The following is a 23,823-nucleotide window of genomic DNA, read 5'->3' as shown; positions in this document are numbered from 1 at the left end:
AAGGTTTCTCAGGGTCCATGTGGACTCAGCAGGGAAAAAGTGCTAAGATCTATTAGCAGTGTTGCTGTGGAGAAGAAAGGGAGAGTGATGGCATCCAGTAGTGAGTATCTGAAGCACCAGGCTGGCTCATACACACATTACTCATTGATGATAACAACCTCATTACTGCCCCCATTTTAACTTGTAGCACAATGTCCAGAATCTTTTCAAAGTGAAGTAACGGGGAAGGAAATGCACCAAAGTGTATCTGCCTCCTTTCTCCTTTTCCTTTGCCATCTCTTAATCACTGGTTGTATGGACTGAATAAGAGCTTGACTAAGTAGGAGCAAAACTTTTTAGTAGTTGAGAATTCAGGAGGAAACGTCTTGCTTGCTCCTTACACTTAATATTCTTGTAGAAGGAGCTGGGTCTGGTAGGGTCCTAGCTAGTCAGCAAATGCCATCCTCGCAGTTCTGAGAATGGAAAGGGCTGTCAGTGGGATGCTGGTTTGCAACCGCGTTCACGTCTTGCTTCTGTCAAACTCATCCACAGCGTGGAACTCCAGCAGAAACCCTTGAATAAAGATCAACATCCTGGAGAGAAGCCAGAGGAGCGGGAATCAGGAGCCATCCATCACTGCCACAGCAACTCCAAGGCCACGGGGAACAGGGCGAAGGAGCAAGTCCAAGCCAAGTGGAAACTCTGTGCTGCTTCAGGAATATGCTTCTTTTTCATGATTGCAGAGGTTGTGGGTGAGTATTTCTCAAGACTTCTCTGATTAAACAAGCAAACCAACAAAACCTTGCATTGTTATGGGAGGGTTACCTAAGTTCTTTTTAAAAAACGATTGAGTATTTTCTGTATATATATAGTAACAATATGCTCATTGTAGATAAGTTGGAAAATAGAAGGAAACAAAATAAAATTTGTCACAATTCCTCCATTTGAGTGATAATCTCCAATAACACTATGAAGTATTTTTGTACAATATATTTTCTATTCATAGCTCACAAGGTTTTTTTTTTTTTTTTAAACATAATTGAGAGCATACTGAACGCTTTTGGCCAGGCCATCAAATACTCTTTAAAAAGAGTTTTATGCCTGAACAATATTCTATAATACGCTCCACTGTGATTTACATAACCATCTTTCTATTGTTAGAAATTCAGAGAGTTTTTCCTGCTTATGGGCAATGCTGCAATGAAAAATCTTGAATAAAACTCTGCCTGCTTTTCTGGTTAATCTCTTCAAAGAGATTCTTATAAGTGGAAATAATTGGTTAAAGGACATGAATATTTTTATTCCTTTTTTACGCACATGCCAAACTGCTATCCAGAAAGCTTGAAAATTCCTATGTCTGCCAGCTTCACAAAGAGGGTGATTCTCTCTCCAAACTTATTTTCATCTTTTAAAAATCTTTGTTAATGTAAAGATGAATATGCTTTATTTTCATACACATTACTTTAATTGTTACTGTTAGAATACTACTTGCATGCTTATTAGAGATCTGTATTTCTGTTAACACGTTTCCTATTTGCCTTTTAATATCTATTGCTCACTTGTTTTTTTAAACAATTTGTAATTCTCTATATTGATCACTGGGAGCTCTTTATATAGTTAGGATATTAAACTTTTGTTAAATTTGTATATAAATACTATTCTAGTTTATTGTTTATTTTAAAATTTTCGTTCAATTTTTGGTTTGACTTAGAGAAGTTTCAAACTTTACATAGGTAATTCTATCAAACATTTCATTTTGAGTTGATTTCTTTTACTACTCTTTCACTATTTAATGCTTAGTAAGCCTTCTCTATCTACTGAGAAGATAATTATCATTTTGTTGTTGTTCAGTTCTTTACAATTAATTTTAAGTCAATGTTAAATTATATATGCTCTAAGGACTGAAAATTCTCCTTCAAAATAGCTAACAAGATTTCAGCATCATTTATGGAATAATTAATTATTTCCTCCATTGATTTTTCTCCATGTTAGTTTTATCATTTATCAAGTTTTTATAAATAATAGGGTTAGATTCTAAAGTGTTTTTATTGATCTGTGTTGCTGGTCTCTGTCAGTAGTAATATGTTTAATTAATGTATATTTACATGTTATAATATCTGTTGTTCTCTCCTCATTATGCTTAGCTTAACAGAAAAGAAGGTAAAGGCTGTTCATTCCTGTTTATTATTCTAATTAAACATGAGAATCATTTTGCTCAGTTTCCTCCAAAATCTAATTATCATTTTATTGGTATATAAATTAATTTAGAAACACAAGTCTCCTTAAAATACTCAGTTTTCCCTTCCAGGAATATGGTATGTTTCTCCATTTATCCAAATACTGTACATCTGTCAACAAGGTTTTGTGCTTTTAGGTTGTTTGTTTTAACACAGGGACAACCCATTTCTTGCTAGAGTTACTTATAGTTATGTCATGTGTTTGTCTTATTCTTTCCAGAGGTGAGTGGGGTCTTTCTTTTCTCATGTCTTGTTTTCTAGATGGTTACTTTTTGTATTTTGGAAAGTTTCCATTTTGTATATTCATTTGGTACTCAACATTATATGTGAACTATTGTCACTGCAAGTGCAGCTCAGTTAATTTTCCTTGTTCCTCTCTCATCCCCCCTCCCCATGCCAGAAGATAACTCTCTCTTATACCAAAAATCTACATTTCTTCTTGCTTTCAATAGTTATATCTCGTATTTTTCATATTTTTATCATCTTAAATAAGATGCTAAATCAAATCATATGTTCAATTATTTAGTTGTCCTGAGGGGTTAAATATATTTATTATGCTAATGAAGTATTCTCCTTGTCCTAGTTTTTTAGTGGTTAACAAACAATCAAGGATGACTGTTGATTTTTATCAAAAACCTTTTAAATTCATTCTATTTTAAAACTTTTTGACCCATGGTTGATATGTATATTAAGAGATTATGATGCATTTCTGACGTTATGTGACAACAGCTAATATTTATTTAATGCTTATTATGTGCCGGGAACTGTGATGAGTGGCTTCCATGTATCACTTTACTTCGTTCTGATGAAATTCCTGAGAGGTAGGTCCCATTATGAATTGCACTTTATAGACCAGAAACCTGAGGCATAAAAAGTAAAGCGCTCTGCTTCAGTTACATCCCTGTAAGTGGGCAGGCGGTCTGATTTCCAGAGCTGGTCTTAGGTTCTCACTGTGGTGCCTCCCAGCTTGGCTGTGTTCGGCCAGTCGTTCAAATGCATTGCTTAATTTGAGTCACTAATATTTTTGTTAGGATTTCTATAGCTTTTTTGATCACTGAAATTTAACTAGAGTTTTCTGTTTTGGAGTGATTTTTCTAGGTTTTTGAATCAGAGTTATGCATATTAAAATGAAATGTTTAGTTTTTGCAATTTCCTTTTTCTTAAAAAAACTAAAACAGTTCATACAATATTGTAATTATTCTTTCTTTTTAAGAACTCCTTGGTAAATTGTCTGGCTTCAGAGACATTCTTGGATATAATCTTTTGATATATTTTAGCTTCTTCATTCATGGACATACTCAAAATTTCTATCTTTTGAGTAAATTTTGGTTATTTATAAATTTCCAAAGTCATTCATCTCACTGAAATTGTCAAATTTATTATCATACAATGGAACGTGATAGTCTCAGACAGGTAGTCTCCTCTTATTTATTCTGGCTCCTTTCTCATTTTAATATTGTTTATATGTTTTTGCATCTTTTCCTTGATTTAACTTGGTAGATACTTATTTATTTTATTCATATATTATATTGTACATTTTCTGGAATATAGCATTATTTAAATTTTTCTTGTTTTCTAATTCATAATTTTGGCTTTAAGAAATGTTTTTACTTCCTCCAGCTTTCTTTTGTTAGAGCTGTAGTGATAACACATACTTCAATATCTTCAATTACATCTTTATTTAATATATTTGTACCCTTTCTTTTTACTACAGATAAAACTATGTACAACTATGAATTTAATCTAAAGGATTTGTTATTCAGTGTTATCTTAGTTGTAACTGATTTTAACCAAAAAAATAAAAAAGAACATTGTAAGCTCCTGGGCATATAGCACCACTCTTGCCACTATTACTTGCTATACTCTGTTACCAATATTTTGGCTTCATTTTCTTTTTATTACCCCAAAAGAGTGACAGATTAATAATAATCTGAGATTGAAGGAGAATCTGCTAAGCTATACTTTTGCACTATAATAGCAAGCAATCAAAATTAATTGGTTTATTCCAGCAATGGAGTCTTTAAATACATATATAAACTGACTTTAAGAGTCAGAAGAAAGCGATGTTGTCAGGAAAGGAATTAAACAGATACTGACAGAAAATCATTTGGAAATGGAGCTGTATTGATATTGAGCTAATCTCCCTAAAACATTGCTGTCATCATGTTCACTGTGTCTTCAGAATTCCTCAGCAGTTCACCTTTGCCTAGCTCAGTGCTTCACAACCTCTTCCCCATTGTAGCCAGCATAGGAAATTTTACTGGGCGCAGGGGTAAGCTGACAAGTATGCTGGTAGCAGAAAGAGGCTGGTCCAGGGACCTTCTCTGTGCTAGGCCCCACTTCTCTGTGCTAGGCTGCCCCAAGTGAAAAGAGATCAATATATTGGAAAGCTCTGCTGTCCTGGACAAAATGAAAAATTCTTACTTTGGCTTTCAAGTTATTCCACCATCTGGCTGCCAAACCAACTATCAACCTTTTCCTTTTACTACTTCCCTACATGACTCAAATTCTGTTTCAACTATTTATTCATTCAATGCAAAATAATCATTGCACCTTATGGCCTCTGTCGCTTTTGCTTATGCCTTTTGATTTATATGCAAACACCCTCCCATTCCCCATACTCATCAAAGCCCTGACCATCATTCAAGACCCCAACCCATAGCTCAAGTCCTCCCTAAAGCCATTTTTGACCATGCAAGCAATTATTATTCTCAGATCACTTTGGGGAATCTGAGAGGTCCTCCTGCAGAACATGGGATTTGGGCAAAGCCTTGAAGGATGAGTAGGAATTGAGAGGTTGCTAAGAGGGAGATGAGAAGGGCCTTTCAGATGGAGGGGCTTAAATGTGGTCCAGGAGGTAGTGAAAATCAGCCTTGCCTGGAAAGAATTTGAGTGGCTAGGTCTGCAACAGGACAGGAAATCTGAAAGCAATTCAAGTAATTCTGATGTGTAGCCACATCTGGGTGCCACTGTTTGGAGTGGATGGGTATTGCCTGTTGAGCAGGCTTTCTCATCCTCATTATGCGGGTCGCAGTTCTGATCCTCCTGGCCCACATGCCTTATGGTCATTAGCATGGCCTGGTGTGAGATGCCAAACTGGATTACCAGCCTGGATCTTTATATAGGGAGGCTGGGGGAAAAAATACTCCCTCTTTTCTTTAAAATACTATGCTGCAATGATTTAAATCCAGAGCTTCCAGAGGCCTTTCTTAAAGAGGAGGAGGAAGTCTGTCTTCAGAAGGAAAATTAATAGCAATAGTTGGAGACAGAGCAGAGCTCCAGCAACATCTTTTAAACCTTAGGATTAGGCTGTACCTACCCAGATTTGCTCTGTTATTTGAGCCAATAAATTATCATTTTCCTGCCATTTAAGCTAGTTTTTGTTGGGCATTTATGACTTACAGCTGAAAGAACCTAAGGCAGTGGTGTGGGGTAAAACACGGTTAATGGAGAATAAAACTAGAATGGTGGCTGAGGGTTCTAGAAGGACTGTGAGGCGTGGCTGGGGAATCCGGATTTATTCTGTAGGCCTTGGGGAGTAACTGACATATATAATAGGAAAGAACCAGGTCAGAGAGCTGTGTTTAGAGAGAAAATTCTCCACAGGGTGCAGAGCAGACAGGAGGAAGGAATTAGAGAAGGCTGTAAGCCTCAACGTGTCCACTGTTAATGGGCCTTTGAACCTACTGGGTTGGGACATTTTCTGATTGCTTGTGCAAATTCCTAATTGTAGAAAGGCCCTAAAGAGGAGCTACACTGCATATGTAAATATGCATCCCTCTTTAAGAGGACAGACATACGGACACTGAGAACTCACAAAATAAGCTCAAGTATGGCCATTTGTGGAAGAAAATGAGAGTGGTCAGTGGAAGACATTCTGAAGCAGGACTATTCAGAGCTAAGCAAGGATGGAGGAAGTGCCAGGTTGCTAAGTGGGAAAACAGGGCTGGGGGCAGGCTGGGAAGATGCTAAGTATCTCAGAGTAAAACTAATTTTCTCTGAGTCAGAGAAAGCTATTAGCTGGGCAGTGGGATAACCACAAGCTTTACTATAAGGGTATATATTTTGCACTAAAGCCAGGGTGTCTCAGTGGCTTAGGCTACTTCTATTTTTTGAGGTTCCTGGTACTAAAAATGGAAGAAGGTCAAAACATACCAATGCAAACTGTGGTGTTTTAAATGATTGTTGACAAACCACTCCATGAGTTTTTGACATGGCACGTTATAGGATATAGAAATGTTATTCATGAAACAACTCTGGAATTTTTAAAAAGCAAATTAATAGCATACCCTGGGGTTGTCCAGTAATGGGACACAAGACACTGCTGGCAGAGGAACACCTACTTCTCTCAATCCTGGCAGCATGTGTCTGTTCTCCACAGAAAACGTCCCATGTACTTAACACCAGCTCTCCAAAGCTGAGGTGAACATGAGCCCCAGGTCCAAGGGGCCCCCTTCCTGCTGTCATCTTCACCCCACAGGCCCCGAGAAGAGTCTGTTTCCAGGACTTAGTCCTTAGTGCCTCTCCTACCTTGCTGTAAGTGCATCCCTCTCCACGCTTTCCCAAGTAACGAGAACTGTGACTGTTACTGTCTTATTTCATGGCTTTATTCGCAGTTTCCTTTGGCTGTTCCCAGTGCCTTACCCTCCAGCTTCTCCTTGCTCAGAATCATCCTCCCTATAGCTGGCAAAGATCTCTCCCTTAAATACAAATCAGAACATGTCATGACCTTGCCTCAGAGTCTTAAATAGATTCCTCTATCCTCTAGGATAATGTTCAAATCCTTTTGCATGATGTCTGACACCCTACACGAGGGTCCCCAAGCTACCTTTCCAGTCTCGTTTCCTATTATTTCTCCAAAACTCCACACCTCCTACTTTCCCCCAAAGGTGCCATGTTCTTTCATTTCTCTGTGGTTTTGTTCCTGCTCTTATTTCTTCCTGAGAAATCCTCCTTTTCTAGCTAACTCTTACTCCTCTCCCATGCTCCCAGCAAGAGTGGCTTTCTGATCCCCTGGCCCATTCCGCATGTCTTCCGTACGGGGAGTGCTAGACAATGAGATCACTGAAGAGAGGGACTGCGGTTTGTTTAACTTTGTTTATCTTTGCATACCCATCCCTGCACCGTGCACAGTGAGGGCTCAATAAATCCCAGCTGGATGATGGGATTAATTGTCAATAATACCCCATGCTTTCAGAAGTAAATGCAAGTTCACTCGCAAACTACCTCTTAAAAACCATTTGCTCCGTAGGATTCAGCGTGATTGCCCATGGTTTTCTAGATTGTTCTCATAAGTAGCTCGGACGGTTGCAAAACGGTTCTCAGCCCCCGGGTCTCCATACAGACATGCTTTTTCCAAAGCAAGCCCTTTTTCTTTCTCAGTCACCTCCTGACTCGGCTGAGCCTGTTGAAGGACCCTTATAGGACTTCAATTCCTTGACTTGAGCACAGTTTTAGCCCAGCCCACAGAATCCTCGCCATCCTTCATTGCTAAGATGGCAGCATGCTGCTTATCTGCATGGAGTCATTTTCCGGGCAAGAAATAATGCATTATTAACACAGCTTTATTCTCAGGCCCGAGTTTGGCAGATAGAGCAACATTAGAGGATAATTGGAAGGTTAGCAAAATGTTGCTTTTTGGCTAATGAATCATTTCAGTGTTTGCACTGACAGCTCAGTAACAAGCTTGAAGACTGCTTTGCTTCAGACCATTAAACTTCGACAAACCAGTTATTAACTACAGCGACAGCCAGCGATCTGCGGGCGTTATTGCAATTATGGACCTTGTATGTAATTCTTTTTAATCATTAGTTGAGACAAGGTGAGCCTGACGACGGGGGGCTGACGACTGACAGTCCCCATCGCTGTGCAGCACACAAGGCAATAAACAGCTCTGGGGAGGACGCATCAGTCAGCAGAGGCTCTCTGCCGGGAAGACGGAGTAAGAGCAGTAACTGTCACTGCTCCCAGACAGCAAGCCCTGCTCGAGAAGGAAAAGACAAGGTTGTCCTTTAACTTCTATTTTGGAGGTTGGAGGTCTTTTCTCAAAGGAGAAATAAGACAGAAGTAGAGGGAACACGGCAAATGGAGAGAAAAACATGGCAGGTCTCCCATGGCTTGGGTTCTCTTCCTATGCTTTATTGGATTGTCGCTGCATTCAAGAATCTCACTGGAAGGTGCCTGCCCTTCTTACTGCTGCCCCCTATTCGTAACAGGGATCTCAGACCCAGGTGGACAACATAAGTTAGTGGAGCAGAAGGAAGTGGTAAAGACTATGGTAAAATTACAAGTCAAATAAAAGTACATCAGTGGGCCAGACTGTGCCACCTGGTTTACGGGCAAATCCTGCGTCCTCAGCCTGGAGAGCCTTTCCATCCTGGCTTTTACCTCTCCAGCCTCATCTTTCTGTATTCCCCTTTTTGAATCCTTATGCCTCAGTCTAACTGGGATGTTCTTCAAATGTGCCCCCACACTTCCTAATCTCTGTCCCTTAGTTCTCCTTGGAAGAGCCTCTCTTGTGCAATTCATTTCTACATGTTCAAATCCTACCCACTCTCTGTGTCTGTTTCTGTATTTGTCAACTTGGGGAAGAGAGGTGGGTTAAATCAACGTTAAGACCCTTTCTCGTCTTCAGTTCTGTGAGTCTGTGGCATGTCTACCAACCCTGGTGAGTACGCACGTGAATCAAGTTGCACTCTGGGGCCTTAATCCTGTTACCACTCTGCACCCCCTAGGTGGGCGCATTGCTGGGAGTCTCGCTGTCCTCACAGACGCTGCCCATCTCTCAATTGACCTGACTGGTTTCCTGCTCAGTCTCTTCTCCTTGTGGCTGTCGTCGAAGCCCCCCTCCAAGCGGCTAACATTTGGATGGCACCGAGCAGGTACAGTACATCAACTGAGCATTAGCATGGAGTAGTGCTGCAGAGTCAAACCAAGGATAAAAATGGAAGGGACAAAACAAAGCCCTGTATGAAAATCCCTTAGAGGCACATCTCTGATGCACAGAGTAAAATAGATGTGAACGTGGGAATGTGGGTTCTCAATGCTAATTCAGCTAACAGCAGATTAATGGCATTACCTCTACTCCAACGGGACAACAGGAACACACACAGCATTTTACCAATCATCCCAGCTCGAGAATCTCAGTATATGGTAACAGCCATGATATTATTCATGAAATTACTCTGCATCTGAGAGAGAGGGCAGGGTAAAGCTTCTGCCATTTTGCAAAGTAAGGCACAGAGAGCCCAAGAGAGTTGGAGAGATTGAAGAGCTTCTGATCAGGGAGAGGGGAGTAGAATTTGGATCTCACTGCTCATACAGCATTAGGCCATTCAGTGAATGGCTTGGCTGGATACCGTGTTCAATCAGCCATCAACAACAAGAAAAGGAGGAGGAATGGGAAGAGGAGGGAATGAAAGTTGACTTTTCCTCTCTTCTTCGATCTGGTTCTTTCACAGAGTGACTACTTACTCTTTGTAGGAAGGGCCCCAAGTATGATGAGGGTTTACTCTCTGGGAAATTTTTACTTTGGCTTATTTTTACGATCCACTCCTCATTCCAACACACATACCGCCAGTCCACTTCTCCTCCTCTGTATTATTCCTCATATCAGCTGGAGGAGCTTCTGGCTGAATGTGCAAATCATGTGAACAAAGAATTACAATTCCATGTTTTCATCCTGGTTGAGAAAAATCAATGTGAAGGAGGTCTGAGGGTAGAGCTCTGGCCAACATGCTAACACTCCAGCCTTCACTGAAAGGTGCTGCTCAACACAGACCATGGTTTGAAGACTGACAACTGCAGACTGTAGTTTTTCAAGCTTAGAATAATAGGAAATTCTAATTTCATACCAAACAATTTATCAAAGTGGGTGCTTTGAAATGCCTTTCCTTTACATTCAGAGAGAGAGAGACAGAAGGCAGTCAACATCAATATAAAGAGCTGGTGACAATGTGATCTGAAGATGCTTTTTAGTCCCCAGAAAGGTGCTACACTTGGAAGACATATACCTCTGGCTGAGCACTTGTTATTTATCTGCACAAATTTTCACATGTACTTTACCCTTTCTGATACCATGGGTCAAAGCCATTTTGTAAACATAGAATGTAAAATACTATCTGAACATTCTCACCCTGGCCACAAAAGTCCATGAGCATTGACAAACCAGAAGACCAGTGCTGTTCAATAGAACTCTCTGCTTCAAGGGAAACGTTGTAGAATGGATAGTAAAATGTGGCCAGTGCTACTGAAGAACTGGATTTTTAATATTACTTACTTTAAACTTAAATAGCCACGTGTGATTGACGGCTACCGTACTAGGCAGCACCTCTACAGACATATAGGTGAAGATCAAAGAGCACAACAAACATGTAATTTCATGGATAACTATGTTTAGGAAGAAGCTAAGTATAAAAATGAGTTTATTTAAAGAGAATGTTAATTCATGCACCCCAATATTCATAGCAGCATTATTTACAATAGCTGAGATATGGAAGCAAGCTAAGCGTCCATCAACAGATGACTAGATAAAGATGTGATACACACACACACACACACACACACACACACACACGGTGGAATACTACTCAGCCATGAAAAAGAACAAAATTTTGCCATTTGCAACATCAATGGACTTGAAGGGTATTAGGCTAAATGAAATAAGTCAGACAAAGACAAATACTGTATGATATCACTTACATATGGAATCTAAAAAATATAACAAGCTAGTAAATATAACAAAATAGAAATAGACTCATAGAAGTAGAAAACAAACTAGCGAGTACCAGTGAGGAGAGGGAAGGGGGGAGGGGCAAAGTAGGGGATTAAGAGGTGCAAACTATCACATATAAAATAAATAGTCTACAAGGATATATCGTATAACACAGGGAACATAGCCAATATTTTATAATAACTACAAATGGAACATAACCTTTAAAAATTGTGAATCACTATCTTGTACACCCAAAACATGTAACATTGTATATCAACCACCCCTCAGTTAAAAAATAAGGAGAATGTTAAGTGGCTCATAAAACAGGTGGCATGTGGATACGGTAAAAATCATGAAGTCTAGGAAATAATATGTTATGTTGTTTTGCTTTAAAAGGAGGAGGGTCAAAATTGTGAATGGGCTGACCACTGGTTCACAGAATGTTTCTAGACCGTTGTAGGCTTTTAGAACCTATCCACAACGTTGAGTAAAAGATCAAGGTGAGGTGTAAGAATTCCTAAGTGAGCAAACGTACTTGACACTGCCAGCAGATTGAACACTATCTCATCTTTAAATATTCATGTAAATGCCTCCATTTTGATACTTCTTTTCCTTACGCTGGCTTGTAAAATGCAGTTAGAGTGTTAATATACCATTGAGTTTGCCTCTGTGTTTATAATACGTTGCGTTGGCAAATGAAACTCATTTTCATTAAGCCTCTGAAGTCCTCCCTTTTTACTGTTTTATTCTACAGAAGGCACCGATAATGGGTAGGTTGTAAATGTTTTATGGCAAAATTAAGAGTTTCTAAACACATTTCATTTTTGGGTTTCATTATTTCATCCCTAATAAGTTTCAATCATTTTAGCACCTGTTTAAATTAAAATACCTCAGGAAAACAGCAAGGGCAGGCAGCAGTTACTATGCTTTAAAAATTTGCTGAAAATTACTTAGTAATATGGAGCATAATGAACTCGCATGCTGGCGTTTTATGAATGCAACATTAAAGCGTCTCATCTTAGTGCTAAAATCCATCCAAACTTTTGCTTTGTGAATCACTGAGTGAACTAGTGTGAAGCTTTTTTTCAATTGGGGGAGAGGGGAGAGCAGTAATGTCTTATGACTCTTGGGGAGGTTAAGGTGATTTACAAACTCTGTGTATGGGTGTCTCTGTGCTTGAATCCCTAGAGATCCTTGGTGCCCTGCTGTCCATCCTATGCATCTGGGTGCTGACTGGTGTGTTGGTGTACCTGGCGTATGAACGCTTGCTGTACCCCAATTACCAGATCCAGGCAACCATGATGATCATCATTTCAAGCTGCGCAGTGGCAGCCAACATTATGTAAGTCACTCACATACTGCCCATGAAGCTTGTCTAGACATAGATTTATGGGTTTTTGTTGTTATTGTTATCATTTGTTTTTAATCCTTCCACTTGTGACAGTGGTAGAGACCTGATAGAATGTTCAAATGGCTCTAAGACTGAAAATAAGGCTGGTTGTGCTAGTTTAAGTTATAGTGTGTTTTAATATTGGTTTCTAATGGCTACCGTTTTGAAAGCTTCCCGTGCATCAGAGACTGCATTAAGATCTTTTGATCTACATTATCAGGCTCGATGTTCACAACACTCATACTTCACACATTAGGAAACTGAAGCTCAGTGAGGTTAAATAAACTGCCTACGAGGTAGCACAGAGCAGGATTTGAATCTAGATCCACCAGACCCAGAATTAAGTTTCTGGCCATTCTACTCTTTCATGCAAATTAATGATTCCATGTGAGATGTGACTTAATCCTACTCTGTTTTTGTTGAACACATTATGGGTTCCCAGAGAACTGGGTTGGAAGGGACTTTAAATTTTATTTACTTTAGTTCCCTTTTTACTTTTGAATTCTCTTTTTGCAACATCCCCATAAAATGGTCATTAGTTTCATATATTTTAACAGATTGACAGGGAATTTATTTCTCTCATAAGCCGTCTATCTGAACTTTGCATCATTATGACTGCATGAAAATTCTTCCTTAACCTGTGTTAGACAAACTCTCTCCTTAGGTTCCATCTGTTGGTCCCTTCTCTTATCTGGGCAGTCTTAAATCATTCTTATGGGACATGTGATCATGTCCTACTGGACATGTGATCATTGCCATATCAGCCTGGTCTTCCCAAATAAATTACTTGCTTGCTCATGACAATGGGGTTTTGATCCTTTTTGGTTGATTTGCTCTTTCCTATTTGATAATCTGATTTGGGGCAACTCTACTTATCTGTCTGTCTGTCTATCTATCTATCTATCAATGTATCTATCTACGTATCTGTGTATCTATCTGTCAATCATCTATCATCTGTGGTAGACAGAATAACGGCTCCTCAAGAATTTCCACATCCCAAACATTGGAAGTTCTGAGTCTGTTAAGCTACATGGTAAAAGGAACTTTGCAAATATGATTAAGTTAAGGATGGATCTCGAGATAGGGACATTATCCTGGATAATCCAGATTGGCCCAATGTAACCACAAAAGTCCTTATAAGAAGGAGGCATGAGATCAGAGGGGAGAAAAGATGCTGCAATACTGACTTTGAAGGTAGAGGAATGGGCTTGGAGCCAAGGAATGTAAGTGACCTCTAGAAGCTGGAAAAGATAAGAAAATGAATTCTCCCCTAGAACCTCCAGAAGGAATATAGTCCTACACACCCATTTTAGACCTCCGACCTCCAGAATTGTAAGATAATAAATTTACATCGTTCAACAGGATTTGTTGATGATTTGTTACGGAACCAATACGAAAGCCACATACTACGTATCATCTGTCTGTATCTTGCAATGCAGTGTGATGTGTGCGATGAGGCAGGTTTACGCATAAAAGTGGAGAAGACAGTGACAGAAGAATGGCATTTTAAAGTGTGTTTTTTTTTAAGAGAGGGCACAAAGAAATATTTGTAATTAGAGAACAGTCTGAGCACGGAATACGTTTCTGCAATCACTCTCATGCCCTTGCCTTGTGCCTGCCTCAGTTCCTCACCTCTCAGTTTGCAAACTGTTGCTCAGAATCTTTGAGCCAAACAATTAGAAGAGTGGTATTTGATCTGCTGTCGCTGGCTAGATCCCAATTTCCACCCAGTTGACCTGAAAAATGTGTTTCACACTGGCACTGGGTGAAAAAGTATGGGAAGATCAATGCAAATCTATCACTACAGGAGACAAATAAGCCAGAGCACGGTCCTGCTGACTGCGGGTCAATACCGTCATCTTTGCATAAGGAGAGCAACATGTCCGCAGGGCAGCAGGAACAATACACACATGAATAATTTCCTGAGTCACACAGGTTGTGTCGATGCTACATGAAGATGAAGGATGCTCCCAGCTAACTACCACGTAAATCTGGGACCTTGATGAAAGTGTGACTTTCTAAATAGATACCATCCAAATCTTTTTACTGCAACTGCTTTTGAACTTTAGCCTTAATATTGCAAGTGCTTTTCATACTTAGACAAGGGAATTGAAAAGCGCTGATTTCCCTGTGCAAATAGGTAGTTATTTATGGATAAGGATACTAAGTGACAAATGTTTTCTCCCAGAACTGGGATTGCAGGTTTCAAGTGCTGCTAGATGCTGTATTGTCTGACTTCAGAGATATCAGAACTGTAATTTGGGAATAAATCTGTTCCTTAGGAAACCAAAAGCAGGACAGAAAGTTCTAATAGAAGTTGCTAAGGGATTCTAGGATGAAGATTATTGACAGAGCCTTCAGGGTACTGCATGCTAAGTTTTCTCTGCCTGAAACATTACCTCCTCTCTTAGCCCATTTAAATATAACCTTTCAAGTCCAGCGCACTGCTTTGTCTCTCTAACTAAATCAGGCTCCTCTGCACACTATCGGTAGCACCAGGTCTTAACAGACTTAGCATAATTGGAATTTTCCATTCAAGTTTGTCTTTTTAAAATCTCTGCCCTCTCCATTGTACTCAGAGCTACAGTAGGTAGGGGCCACGTCTCTTTGTACCTTTATGTCCCAAACATTTAACAGTCCTTGGCATACAAAGTCTCTAAGTAAGTTGTTTTTTTTTAAATTTAAAATGAATAAAAGAATAAATGACAATATGATGAGGATGCATGGCAGACCTAGAAAGAAAGCCTATTAACTGCCAGGCATGTTAGGCTGTCTGAAGAAGTTTGAATGGTAATTCCTAATTGAGGGTGAAATTCTGCCCAAACACTGACACTCTAAAAAGTATAGATTATGTAATGGCCAAATTTTGGTGGCCAGCAGTCACTCCACTTTGTGATGATTACCTGAGATGTAACAGACACTTTACCTGCAAATAGACTGGGATTCATGCTACTAAACAGTAATTTTTAAAAATCTTTGTTCCAAAATGTACAGAAAGCATTTCAAGGCAAAACATAAGAGGTATTATTCCTGAAGTTGTAGATAAATAGAATTGGGTACATAATTTATAGGGCCTACTACTAATCTCATTGACTCAAACTGGAAATGTTAAATTTTGCAACGTATTATATACACATATAACATTTGTATATATTATAATGCCTTTATATATTTCAGTCTGTTGATAAATAGCTACTTATACATAAGCATGGTACTCTCATCATTGGCCATTAGGAAATTATTTCAATTTCAAATTCTCATAGAAATGAACAAAATTAAAGATTAAAAATTTAACCTTGACGAAATTCACCACTTATTTTGTTTCATTCCTTTTTGCTGCTTTTTGCATTTGAAACCAATACAATTAGTTAAGCTCTCACCAAAGCTCAGCTTTAAGCCTAGCTCAGTGCCTGACATTCAGTAGACACTCAGCAAATGATATTTCCCCTCCTCATTGTCAAATACTTGGCTTTTATCTAAGAGGTGATGCTTTCCAGTTTTAATGTGAAACAGAGTAGCATAAGTAGATGGAAGAGAAAACTGAGGTGAATCTTCACCGTCTGTCCGTGTATGAAAAATTTTAAATTCTATGCTACTCTTGTTTTCAAAATTAGTCCAAAATAGCCCATTATAAAGCATTGATGCTTCAACTCTCTGCCTTTTTAGATAATGCAGGCTGTCATCAACTTCTCCATTAATGCTGCATAGGCTTTTAAGGGTTAAGCTCATGTGTGCTGAGAACATTGTCCTCTCTTCCAGACTAAGTGTGATTTTGCACCAGAGACGCCCCAGCCACAATCACAAAGAAGTGCAAGCTAATGCCAGCGTCAGAGCTGCCTTTGTACACGCCCTTGGAGATCTATTTCAGAGCATCAGCGTATTAACCAGTGCACTTATTATCTACTTTAAGGTGAGTATGTTTGAGTTACTTACTATCCAAGTAACTTTGGAGATTAAGCAGATTAGGTGGTACAGAAACTGACCCTCCAATATTAACTTAAAAGAGAGTGGGCAGCTTGTTTACATACACAAATCACTTTTCAAGGTTTAAATAAACAAACACTCAAAGCCTGAAATCTTAGATTTTCCAAATTCCTAAGCTACATCTTTTACTGTAGGGCTGTCAGTCTTTCAAGAAAGTAGTTCCTTTTGTCACGTGGTTAAGATGGACAGCAATGGAACCACGAATAACTTAGGGTTCTTGGGTTGCACTCAACAGAAAAGATCTCTAGCTGACTTAAGCAAAAAATAGATTTACTGGGCTGAAATTTATTGGATGTACGATCTACTCCTGTACAGAAATCAAGGGAGAAGTAAGGGCAACTTTTGGGACCTACATTTCAGAAACTATCCAACTTCTGTTCCAGGCACCATGCTAAGATGAATGTGATTCAACTAATCTTTTTTTCCCTGTTCTTGTCACTCTGCTGAAGATTTATACTTCTGGGAAAGGGAGTCCAATAGACTAAGTTGGGTCTTATATCTGTTGCCTGGCTGGGGATGGTAGAGGACCTGACTGATGGCCCTACCAGTATCACCTGCCATGGGGCAGAGGTAACTTCTTCCCAAAAAGTCAGGGTGTTAATGGAAAGTTAGAATAGATCCTGGGTGGGCCTCTGACCCTAAACAAATATTCACTACAGATCCCTATTTGGTAATACCAAGAACTACCAGCGGTGGGTGAGCATGGAGGCAGGGGGATATGGAGGAGAGGAGTGTTTAGCATCATGATTGTCAGTCAGCAGGGACTCTGTTATTTTTACTAAAAAATGAAAACACGTGCATAAAAATTACAATGGCGTGTCTGAATTCAGTGGAGCAAATACTTACTGAAAGCTTTAAGTTTAAGGCAAAATAGTTCAAAATTGTATGGGTTGCTGGAGTTTGAGAGTGTTCCTACCAAGGTTACTCTTACTGAGCCTCCTAGAAATACTGAGGCACAAACTTTAGTGGCACAAAACCTCATCAAGGGCAGAATAGCAGGTGATTCACCCTGAGGCCAAGGGCTCCAGCGGTGAGAGGAAGAGAATGAGGCCTCAGTACGTACCCTTTGGACTGTATTAAAGATGCTTGCCTCGAGTGTGTGTCATACTTAGGAGCGAAAGAAAGAAACTAACCCAGTCTGCCAAGACCACGCTCCAGCTGCACCTTGGTCCCAGGCGACCTCCGAGCAGATGACGCTCTGTCTCCTTGTCATAATTAAGGCTGAGAAGTCACTGAATATTGTACAAGTGTGTGTGTGTTTTCACCACATACTCTGGACTTCTATTAATTTGAGAGAAGTTAAATCAGGCCTCTTGGGAGAACACGCAAGGATATTTTTCCCTTTACTTCTTCACTTAGGGGGAAATTACATGGCCTAGAGTCTCCCTTTCTTCAGGCACTGAGAGATGAGCACTTAGAAGAAGGAACTCTTGCCCCTGAGTTGGCTATTAAGTGTCAGGAGGGTGACTGGGTGAAGGAAGCTTGGATGTTTACTTTGTTTATCAATCAGACTTTTTACATGAGAGGCCTGAATTCAATTAACCGAGGTCCCTGTATTTTCTAGCCAGACTATAAGATGGCCGATCCAATCTGCACATTTGTCTTTTCTGTCCTGGTTCTGGCCAGCACCGTCACTATCTTAAAGGACTTCTCCATCTTACTCATGGAAGGTAGGGGTGATTTAATTATTATTCTCAGCCCCAACGTTTCCTCTTCCCCAGCATCACAGAAGGGAGTGGCCTCAAGGGAGGCTCACTGTTAGTTTGTATAACAGAGAAAATGTAAACTTATAAGGAATTTTTGTGAAAACAGACATTGTCATTTTTATTCACATGGGAATAAATAAAAAGAACTGGCTTCTGTTTCTTTCTCCAAGCAACTGTTAAATGCTACGGCAGAGTGTAAAAACAATACATACAAACACCCGAGACAGACAGTGAGGGAGATAGAACAAAACTAAAAATTTAATCCCAAATAGATGGAAAAGACCTTAGAAAGGCTGCATAAATCTACCCATGGGCAGCATTATAATATATAAACTGCTCCTCAGGCTCGGTCAGGAGTTCTCAAACATTAGTGGTATTAGAACTACTTGGAGGGTCTGTTAAAACACAGATTGCTAGGGCCACCCCACAGGTCCTCAGACAGTAAGGCAGGGCCCCCAGATTTTGAATTTTTAACAAGATGTTGACGCTGCTGGGCCGAGGACTGTTCTTTGAGACCCACTTTTTCATACCGCCTAAGGGGTCCCTACGTGAGGACACTGGAAGCAGCACTTGGAAAATTCAGTCACAACTAGAGGTTTGCATCGTATCAAACCTTCAGATGAGCAGAACAATCCAGGCACTGGCTGAGCGTCTCTTTTCTACACAACACAGAGGACAAAAGGTAGACAGCCTCGGAGGGCACCTGCCTTCACGGCCGCTCGCCCTTCCTTCGCTTGGCATGCACTGCCCAGCACACACTTCAGGGTGTTGTTCCCAGGGGCCCTCTAACTCTTAGAAGGTGATAGCGCTGATCACAGTGAAACAGCAAGTGGAGTCAAACGCCACTGAGTAACCAGTGAACTTCCTCGCTCAGACGGGGACAATGCTTGGCTTGTCACGTCACAGAGGCATCCATTTCCCTTCTTGAGGGCCAAGTGCTGAGCTGCAGCTGATGCTTCTCCTCCTCCTCCTCATTATTATTATTATTATTATTATTATTATTATTATTATTATTATTATTAATCATTTAACATTTTTGCCCATGACTCCATGCACATTCTATGGCTAACATGAGAAAAGAACTCCTTTAATTTGTTTCTAGTACCCTGAGCTCTGTGCAGCTCATAGAGTAAAAAATTATGTTGACCAGCTCTTTGTTCTATGAAAGAACACGAAGTGGGACTCAACTGAGCTCAAACTGTAGTGAACTTTCAGTTAGCCCCAAGGAGGAAGCCCCCATGAGCAAGGTTCTTAAATCCTGAAAAGAAGGGTTAAGGATTCCCTCCTCCCTTTAAGTAGGTAGTTCTCGACTAGCTGCTCATTAATAGCATTTTTAAACACACTTACGCCCAGGCTCTTGACGCAGACTCTGATTTAACAGGAGCTGGCGCTGACGGTTCTTTTTTTTTTTTTTTTTTAAAACATGCAGCATAGCTTGAGACGACAGAGCTGCCCAGTAGCTGGTAAATCTCAGTGCAATGGTTCTCAGCCTCGGCTGTGCTAGAGCCGCCAAGTGAGCGATGAAAATACTGACGCTGGGTCTTAGCTCCAAGAATCTGCTTTAACTGGTCTTGGGTGTAACCTGGTCAGCAGGACGTCTAACGTCTCCTCTGATGACACTAATGTGCATCCAAGGTTGACAGCCACTCTGAAAGCATGTATATCTCAGAGCCACAGCCACAGAAATTTTCCTCAGGGGAATTTTAACGGAGCCCAGGCATATTTATTTTTAACAAACACAGCAGGTGTTTGCATATATATGGTTGAAGTGGAAGCTAAAAAGTGGTCATCCTTAGAGATCTCTTCTACAGCATCCTCTTTGGATCATCTTGAGTTGGCAAGGATTTACCTATTGCATTGAATGGCTTCACCTGAGTTGTGCTGGCTGAGTTGATCTTTTGAGAATTTTTAATCAAACTGTTACCTTTTATGATTCTAACCAACCACTGAGTTGGCTTCTCTGTAGCTAGCCAAAGCAAGTGCCCTTCCATTTTCATATCCCTTCATCTTCCATATGAAAATCCTTGCAATGTGTGAAAACAGTGATCCTGCCTCCCTTAGCCTTCTCTTCTCCGGGCTAGACACACCCCAGTTCCTTTAGCCCCAAGGACCAGCTGACTGGCTGCCAGACTCCTCACTATTCCTTTAGAAACAAGGATGACAGTGAAACTATTACATTCTGCGGCCCAGATATTAAACCCCGGCTAATGTACCTAAAATAATAGAGATTCTACAGACTGCGTAATGAGATGGCATTATGATGTTAGGATCCCCCATGAACACAGTCCACCAGGTGACCTGCTGCACAGCTAACACTTGTACAGCATTACAGTTTACAAAGGACAGAGGTTTTCTCGCTTGCTCACCCAAGGACGCTGTTGACTACATGATGTTATCATCCCTATTTTACTACAAATGTGCTGAGGATCAGAGACATTCCAAGAGCTGGGGAAATTCTCAATAGTTGTAGTCAGAATGCTAACCTGGGATAATCTGATACGAAATCTCACGTCATTTCATTTTGCTTGATAGATGATTGCGAAGGTAATTGGAAAAAGCACTATTGGCTTATTAACACACCCTGAAAATGAAGAATGGTTAATGTTGCTGATGATTGCACAGAAAATCTGTGAATATTCTTTGTGAACCTTTGATTGACATTAAGACCACTGAAATAGTCATGTGAATCTGCTTCATAAACATTTGAAATAAGAAGCCATAAGTGGAGAGGGCAAGTTAACATTTTAGTTGGGACACTGCAACCCCAATTAGCCAAGGCAGTGAGCTGGATCTGGTGGAATAACAACAGCCTCCCGCTCTTTCCTCTTGGCAGGTGCGCCTAGGAACCTGCACTACAGTGGTGTGAAGGAGCTCATCCTAGCGGTGGATGGGGTGGTGTCTGTGCACAGCTTGCATGTCTGGGCGCTAACAATGAACCAAGTGATTCTCTCAGCTCACGTTGCTGCCGGTCAGTGAGTTCCTAAACACCCTGGACAAAATTCAGTCCTTGTCCTGTGGAGTCAGTAGTTTCCTTCGTTTTTGTAGAGCAGTCCTTAGTGTCTGTTGCCTGTCGGAACAACTGTAAAGTGTCTTGTGTTACCAAGGGCCTTTGAAAACCTTCCTCCCCATCAATGTCGTCATGGCAACAGTGATAGGGATGCCAGCCCTTGAGGAGGCTGACTGCAGAGGGTTAGAGAGTAGAACAAAAGGCTCATGCCACCCAAACTTCAAGGCCTTAAACTCTGTTTGACTGGGTGTCCTATCGTTTAAATAATAGGAATGAGGTTCACAAGAAATCTTCATTGAGGATCTTTGGTGTGTAAGATGCTCTGCCTCTTATCAAAGAGAGAAAGATGAAGGAGACACAGGTCCCATCCTTAAGGTTCTAAAAAGTTAAAACATGTACTAGTTGGAATTAATGGTGATTCCTTTACTGGATGGTTAGAAATTCTGTAACTATGTGAGATAACTCCTAGAATTTGGGATTTATTCTAAAAACTACTTTTTCAAGGAGAAGGTGATTTTGTTCATGATGCATCCTTGGGCCAAGAAAATGAGCACTGCCTCCGGAGACAGCTCAGGCCAAGGGTGATACATGAGGCTGCTCAGAAACCACTGAGTTACTCAGAGGCCAGGTACAAGAAGGGCCATTTCAGGACTGTGCTTTCTCAGACATGCTGATCTTTGCTGGGAGGCTTGGATCTGGCTGCAGGGAATTTACAGCATCCGCTACACCAATATTTCACCGCAAGTGGAAGAGCCTAGTAAACAGTCAGGTTGCTATGGAGGCAAGTTTCCAGCCTCCTGATACCTTTTGGGGCAAGAGAAAAGACGGTAGTGAGGGTTGCTGCTCTCAGAAAGGTCTGTGGGAGCTCTAATTGCTTCCTAGTTCCTGTCACTAGCCTTGATATAAATCCTGGTTAGATATAAGGGTGGCCACCCGGAGAACCCTGGCAACTGGTGAGCAGGGCTGCATGAGAAATCATTATTCTGTCACAGCTTTTTCCATGGCTTATCTTACCTTCCATCCTCAGCTCCTAGGAGTGCTGGGCCCCAGAGAGGACTGTGGGCAGGAGTTCCCATGGTGATGCAATGCTCCCCTGCACTAGAATGTCCCCTGCCTTGTCTGTGTGAATGGTTGTCAGAGCCCGTGTGGCTCCTTCTGAGTGCTCAACCTGTGCCCCAGCCCACCAGGTCAAAGACAAAGTACTTGAAGCTGAGATCAGCAGTCGCCCCTGTAAGTGTGTGCAATCAGTGCCCATCTCACTCTGGTTCTTTATCAACAGCAGCCAGCCGGGATGGCCAGGTTGTTCGGAGAGAAATTGCTCAAGCCCTCAGCGGTAGCTTCCCTGTGCACTCACTCACCATTCAGATGGAATCTCCAGCCGACCAGGACCCAGACTGCCCTTTCTGTGAAGACCCCCGGGACTAGCTCAGTCACACCGTCAGCTCCCCAATTTCAACAGGTGACTCCGTGCTGCTCCGCAGTGTCTAAGAAACCAAAGGGAGAAGCCTGAGAAATTCATGATGCAGTACAATGCACATTTTATCCTTCTTTATTTAGCTCCATCCACTATGAATGAAAATGCACTCAGATTCATCAGTCAATTGGATTATCAACCCATCAGTAGCTGTGCTCAGTAACAGAAATGTGTACACAGATGATTCTTGACTGGGGCTGAAATATCAGCTGTTTGTAACTGCAGGTAATAAAACCTCAATAACACATCTCCGGGATGAGCGGGCAAAGGGGAACTCAGGAAAGTCTTACCAGGAATCAGTGGCAAGGAAAGAGTCATAAAATTCTTTCTAGACCACAAAAAGCAAAAAAAAAAAAAAAAAAAAAAAAAGGAGAGTCAAGACAGGGGTAAAAGGGAATTTGGGGCTTAATACTCCATTACAACGTGACCTTCCCACGATGCTGTCACAATTTGGGGTAGTATCTTTCGACTCCCTGTCAACATCACTAGTCACTAAATGGGAGAGAAGTCCCTCTCCTCATCTTGCTTGTACATTATGTTGTGATACGTCTGAAATGACTGAATTACATTTTACTTCTCTCTATAAAAGGCCTGTACAAATGAAAAATTATAAAGCTGCTGCTATTTGAGTGTTTTCATATGGTGCAGCCTAATAATACAAGAAAACAAAGAGGCACAGAGAGGCAGAGTATTTACCCCCAGTTACATGGAAAATAATTTAGTCCAAGAATTAAGAGAAGAGCTCCCAGGTCTTGAATGCTTATGGAGCACCAACGCTTGTTCAAGTATTACACTGGGCTATTTAGATATGTCCCCTCATTTCATTCTAATGATAACTTTGAAAGGTTGGAATTAATATCATCATAGAATAGATAAGGGCATAAGGCTGATGGAGGTTAAGCACCTTAACTAATGTCATTCATTCATTCATTTAGAAATACTTTTCAATGCAGGCTATGGGCTGAGCATTGGTAAACCAAGGTGACATGGCCTTTGCCTTCATGGAGCTCTTTCCCTTTGGTGGGAGACGGGCACTATACTAGTAAACACTGCCACGAATGTACTGCAAATAGCAGCAGAAGGAAGAGGGGCTGATTTAGATTGGGGGAGGTCAATAGAGAGTCTCTCTGAAGAAATGGCATCCAAGTTGAGACCTGAACAAAACGGTAGGTGGTAGCCAAACACACTGTGGAAGGAAGCACATTCTAGAAGAAGCAAGAGAATGAATGGACGCCTTGAGGAAAGAACTGGGTGCGTCTGAGGAACTGAGGAAGGTCCTTGGAGCTGGAGGGTACGAACTGAAGGGGGAGTTAAGGAATATGCAGGACATGAA

At 40.8% G+C, this 23,823-nt stretch overlaps 1 protein-coding gene across 1 annotated transcript in view; it reads left to right on the top strand.

The window, feature by feature from the left end:
- SLC30A8 (solute carrier family 30 member 8) overlaps positions 1–22,856 on the top strand; it is a 31,299-nt gene extending 8,443 nt beyond the window's left edge. The window contains exons 2-8 of the mRNA XM_010988446.3: positions 532–731; positions 8,951–9,097; positions 12,118–12,271; positions 16,079–16,229; positions 17,868–17,973; positions 20,843–20,977; positions 22,296–22,856. Coding sequence (XP_010986748.3) covers positions 532–731; positions 8,951–9,097; positions 12,118–12,271; positions 16,079–16,229; positions 17,868–17,973; positions 20,843–20,977; positions 22,296–22,441 — 1,039 coding nt within the window. The 3' untranslated portion in view covers positions 22,442–22,856. The remainder of the gene's footprint in view (positions 1–531; positions 732–8,950; positions 9,098–12,117; positions 12,272–16,078; positions 16,230–17,867; positions 17,974–20,842; positions 20,978–22,295) is intronic.
- The last annotated feature ends 967 nt before the right edge of the window (positions 22,857–23,823 follow it).

The sequence above is a fragment of the Camelus dromedarius genome, chromosome 20, assembly GCF_036321535.1.
Source record: "Camelus dromedarius isolate mCamDro1 chromosome 20, mCamDro1.pat, whole genome shotgun sequence".
Lineage (NCBI taxonomy): Eukaryota > Metazoa > Chordata > Mammalia > Artiodactyla > Camelidae > Camelus > Camelus dromedarius.
The sequence above is the reverse complement of the archived record's forward strand: the minus strand, read 5'-3'. Positions and strand labels throughout refer to the sequence as shown.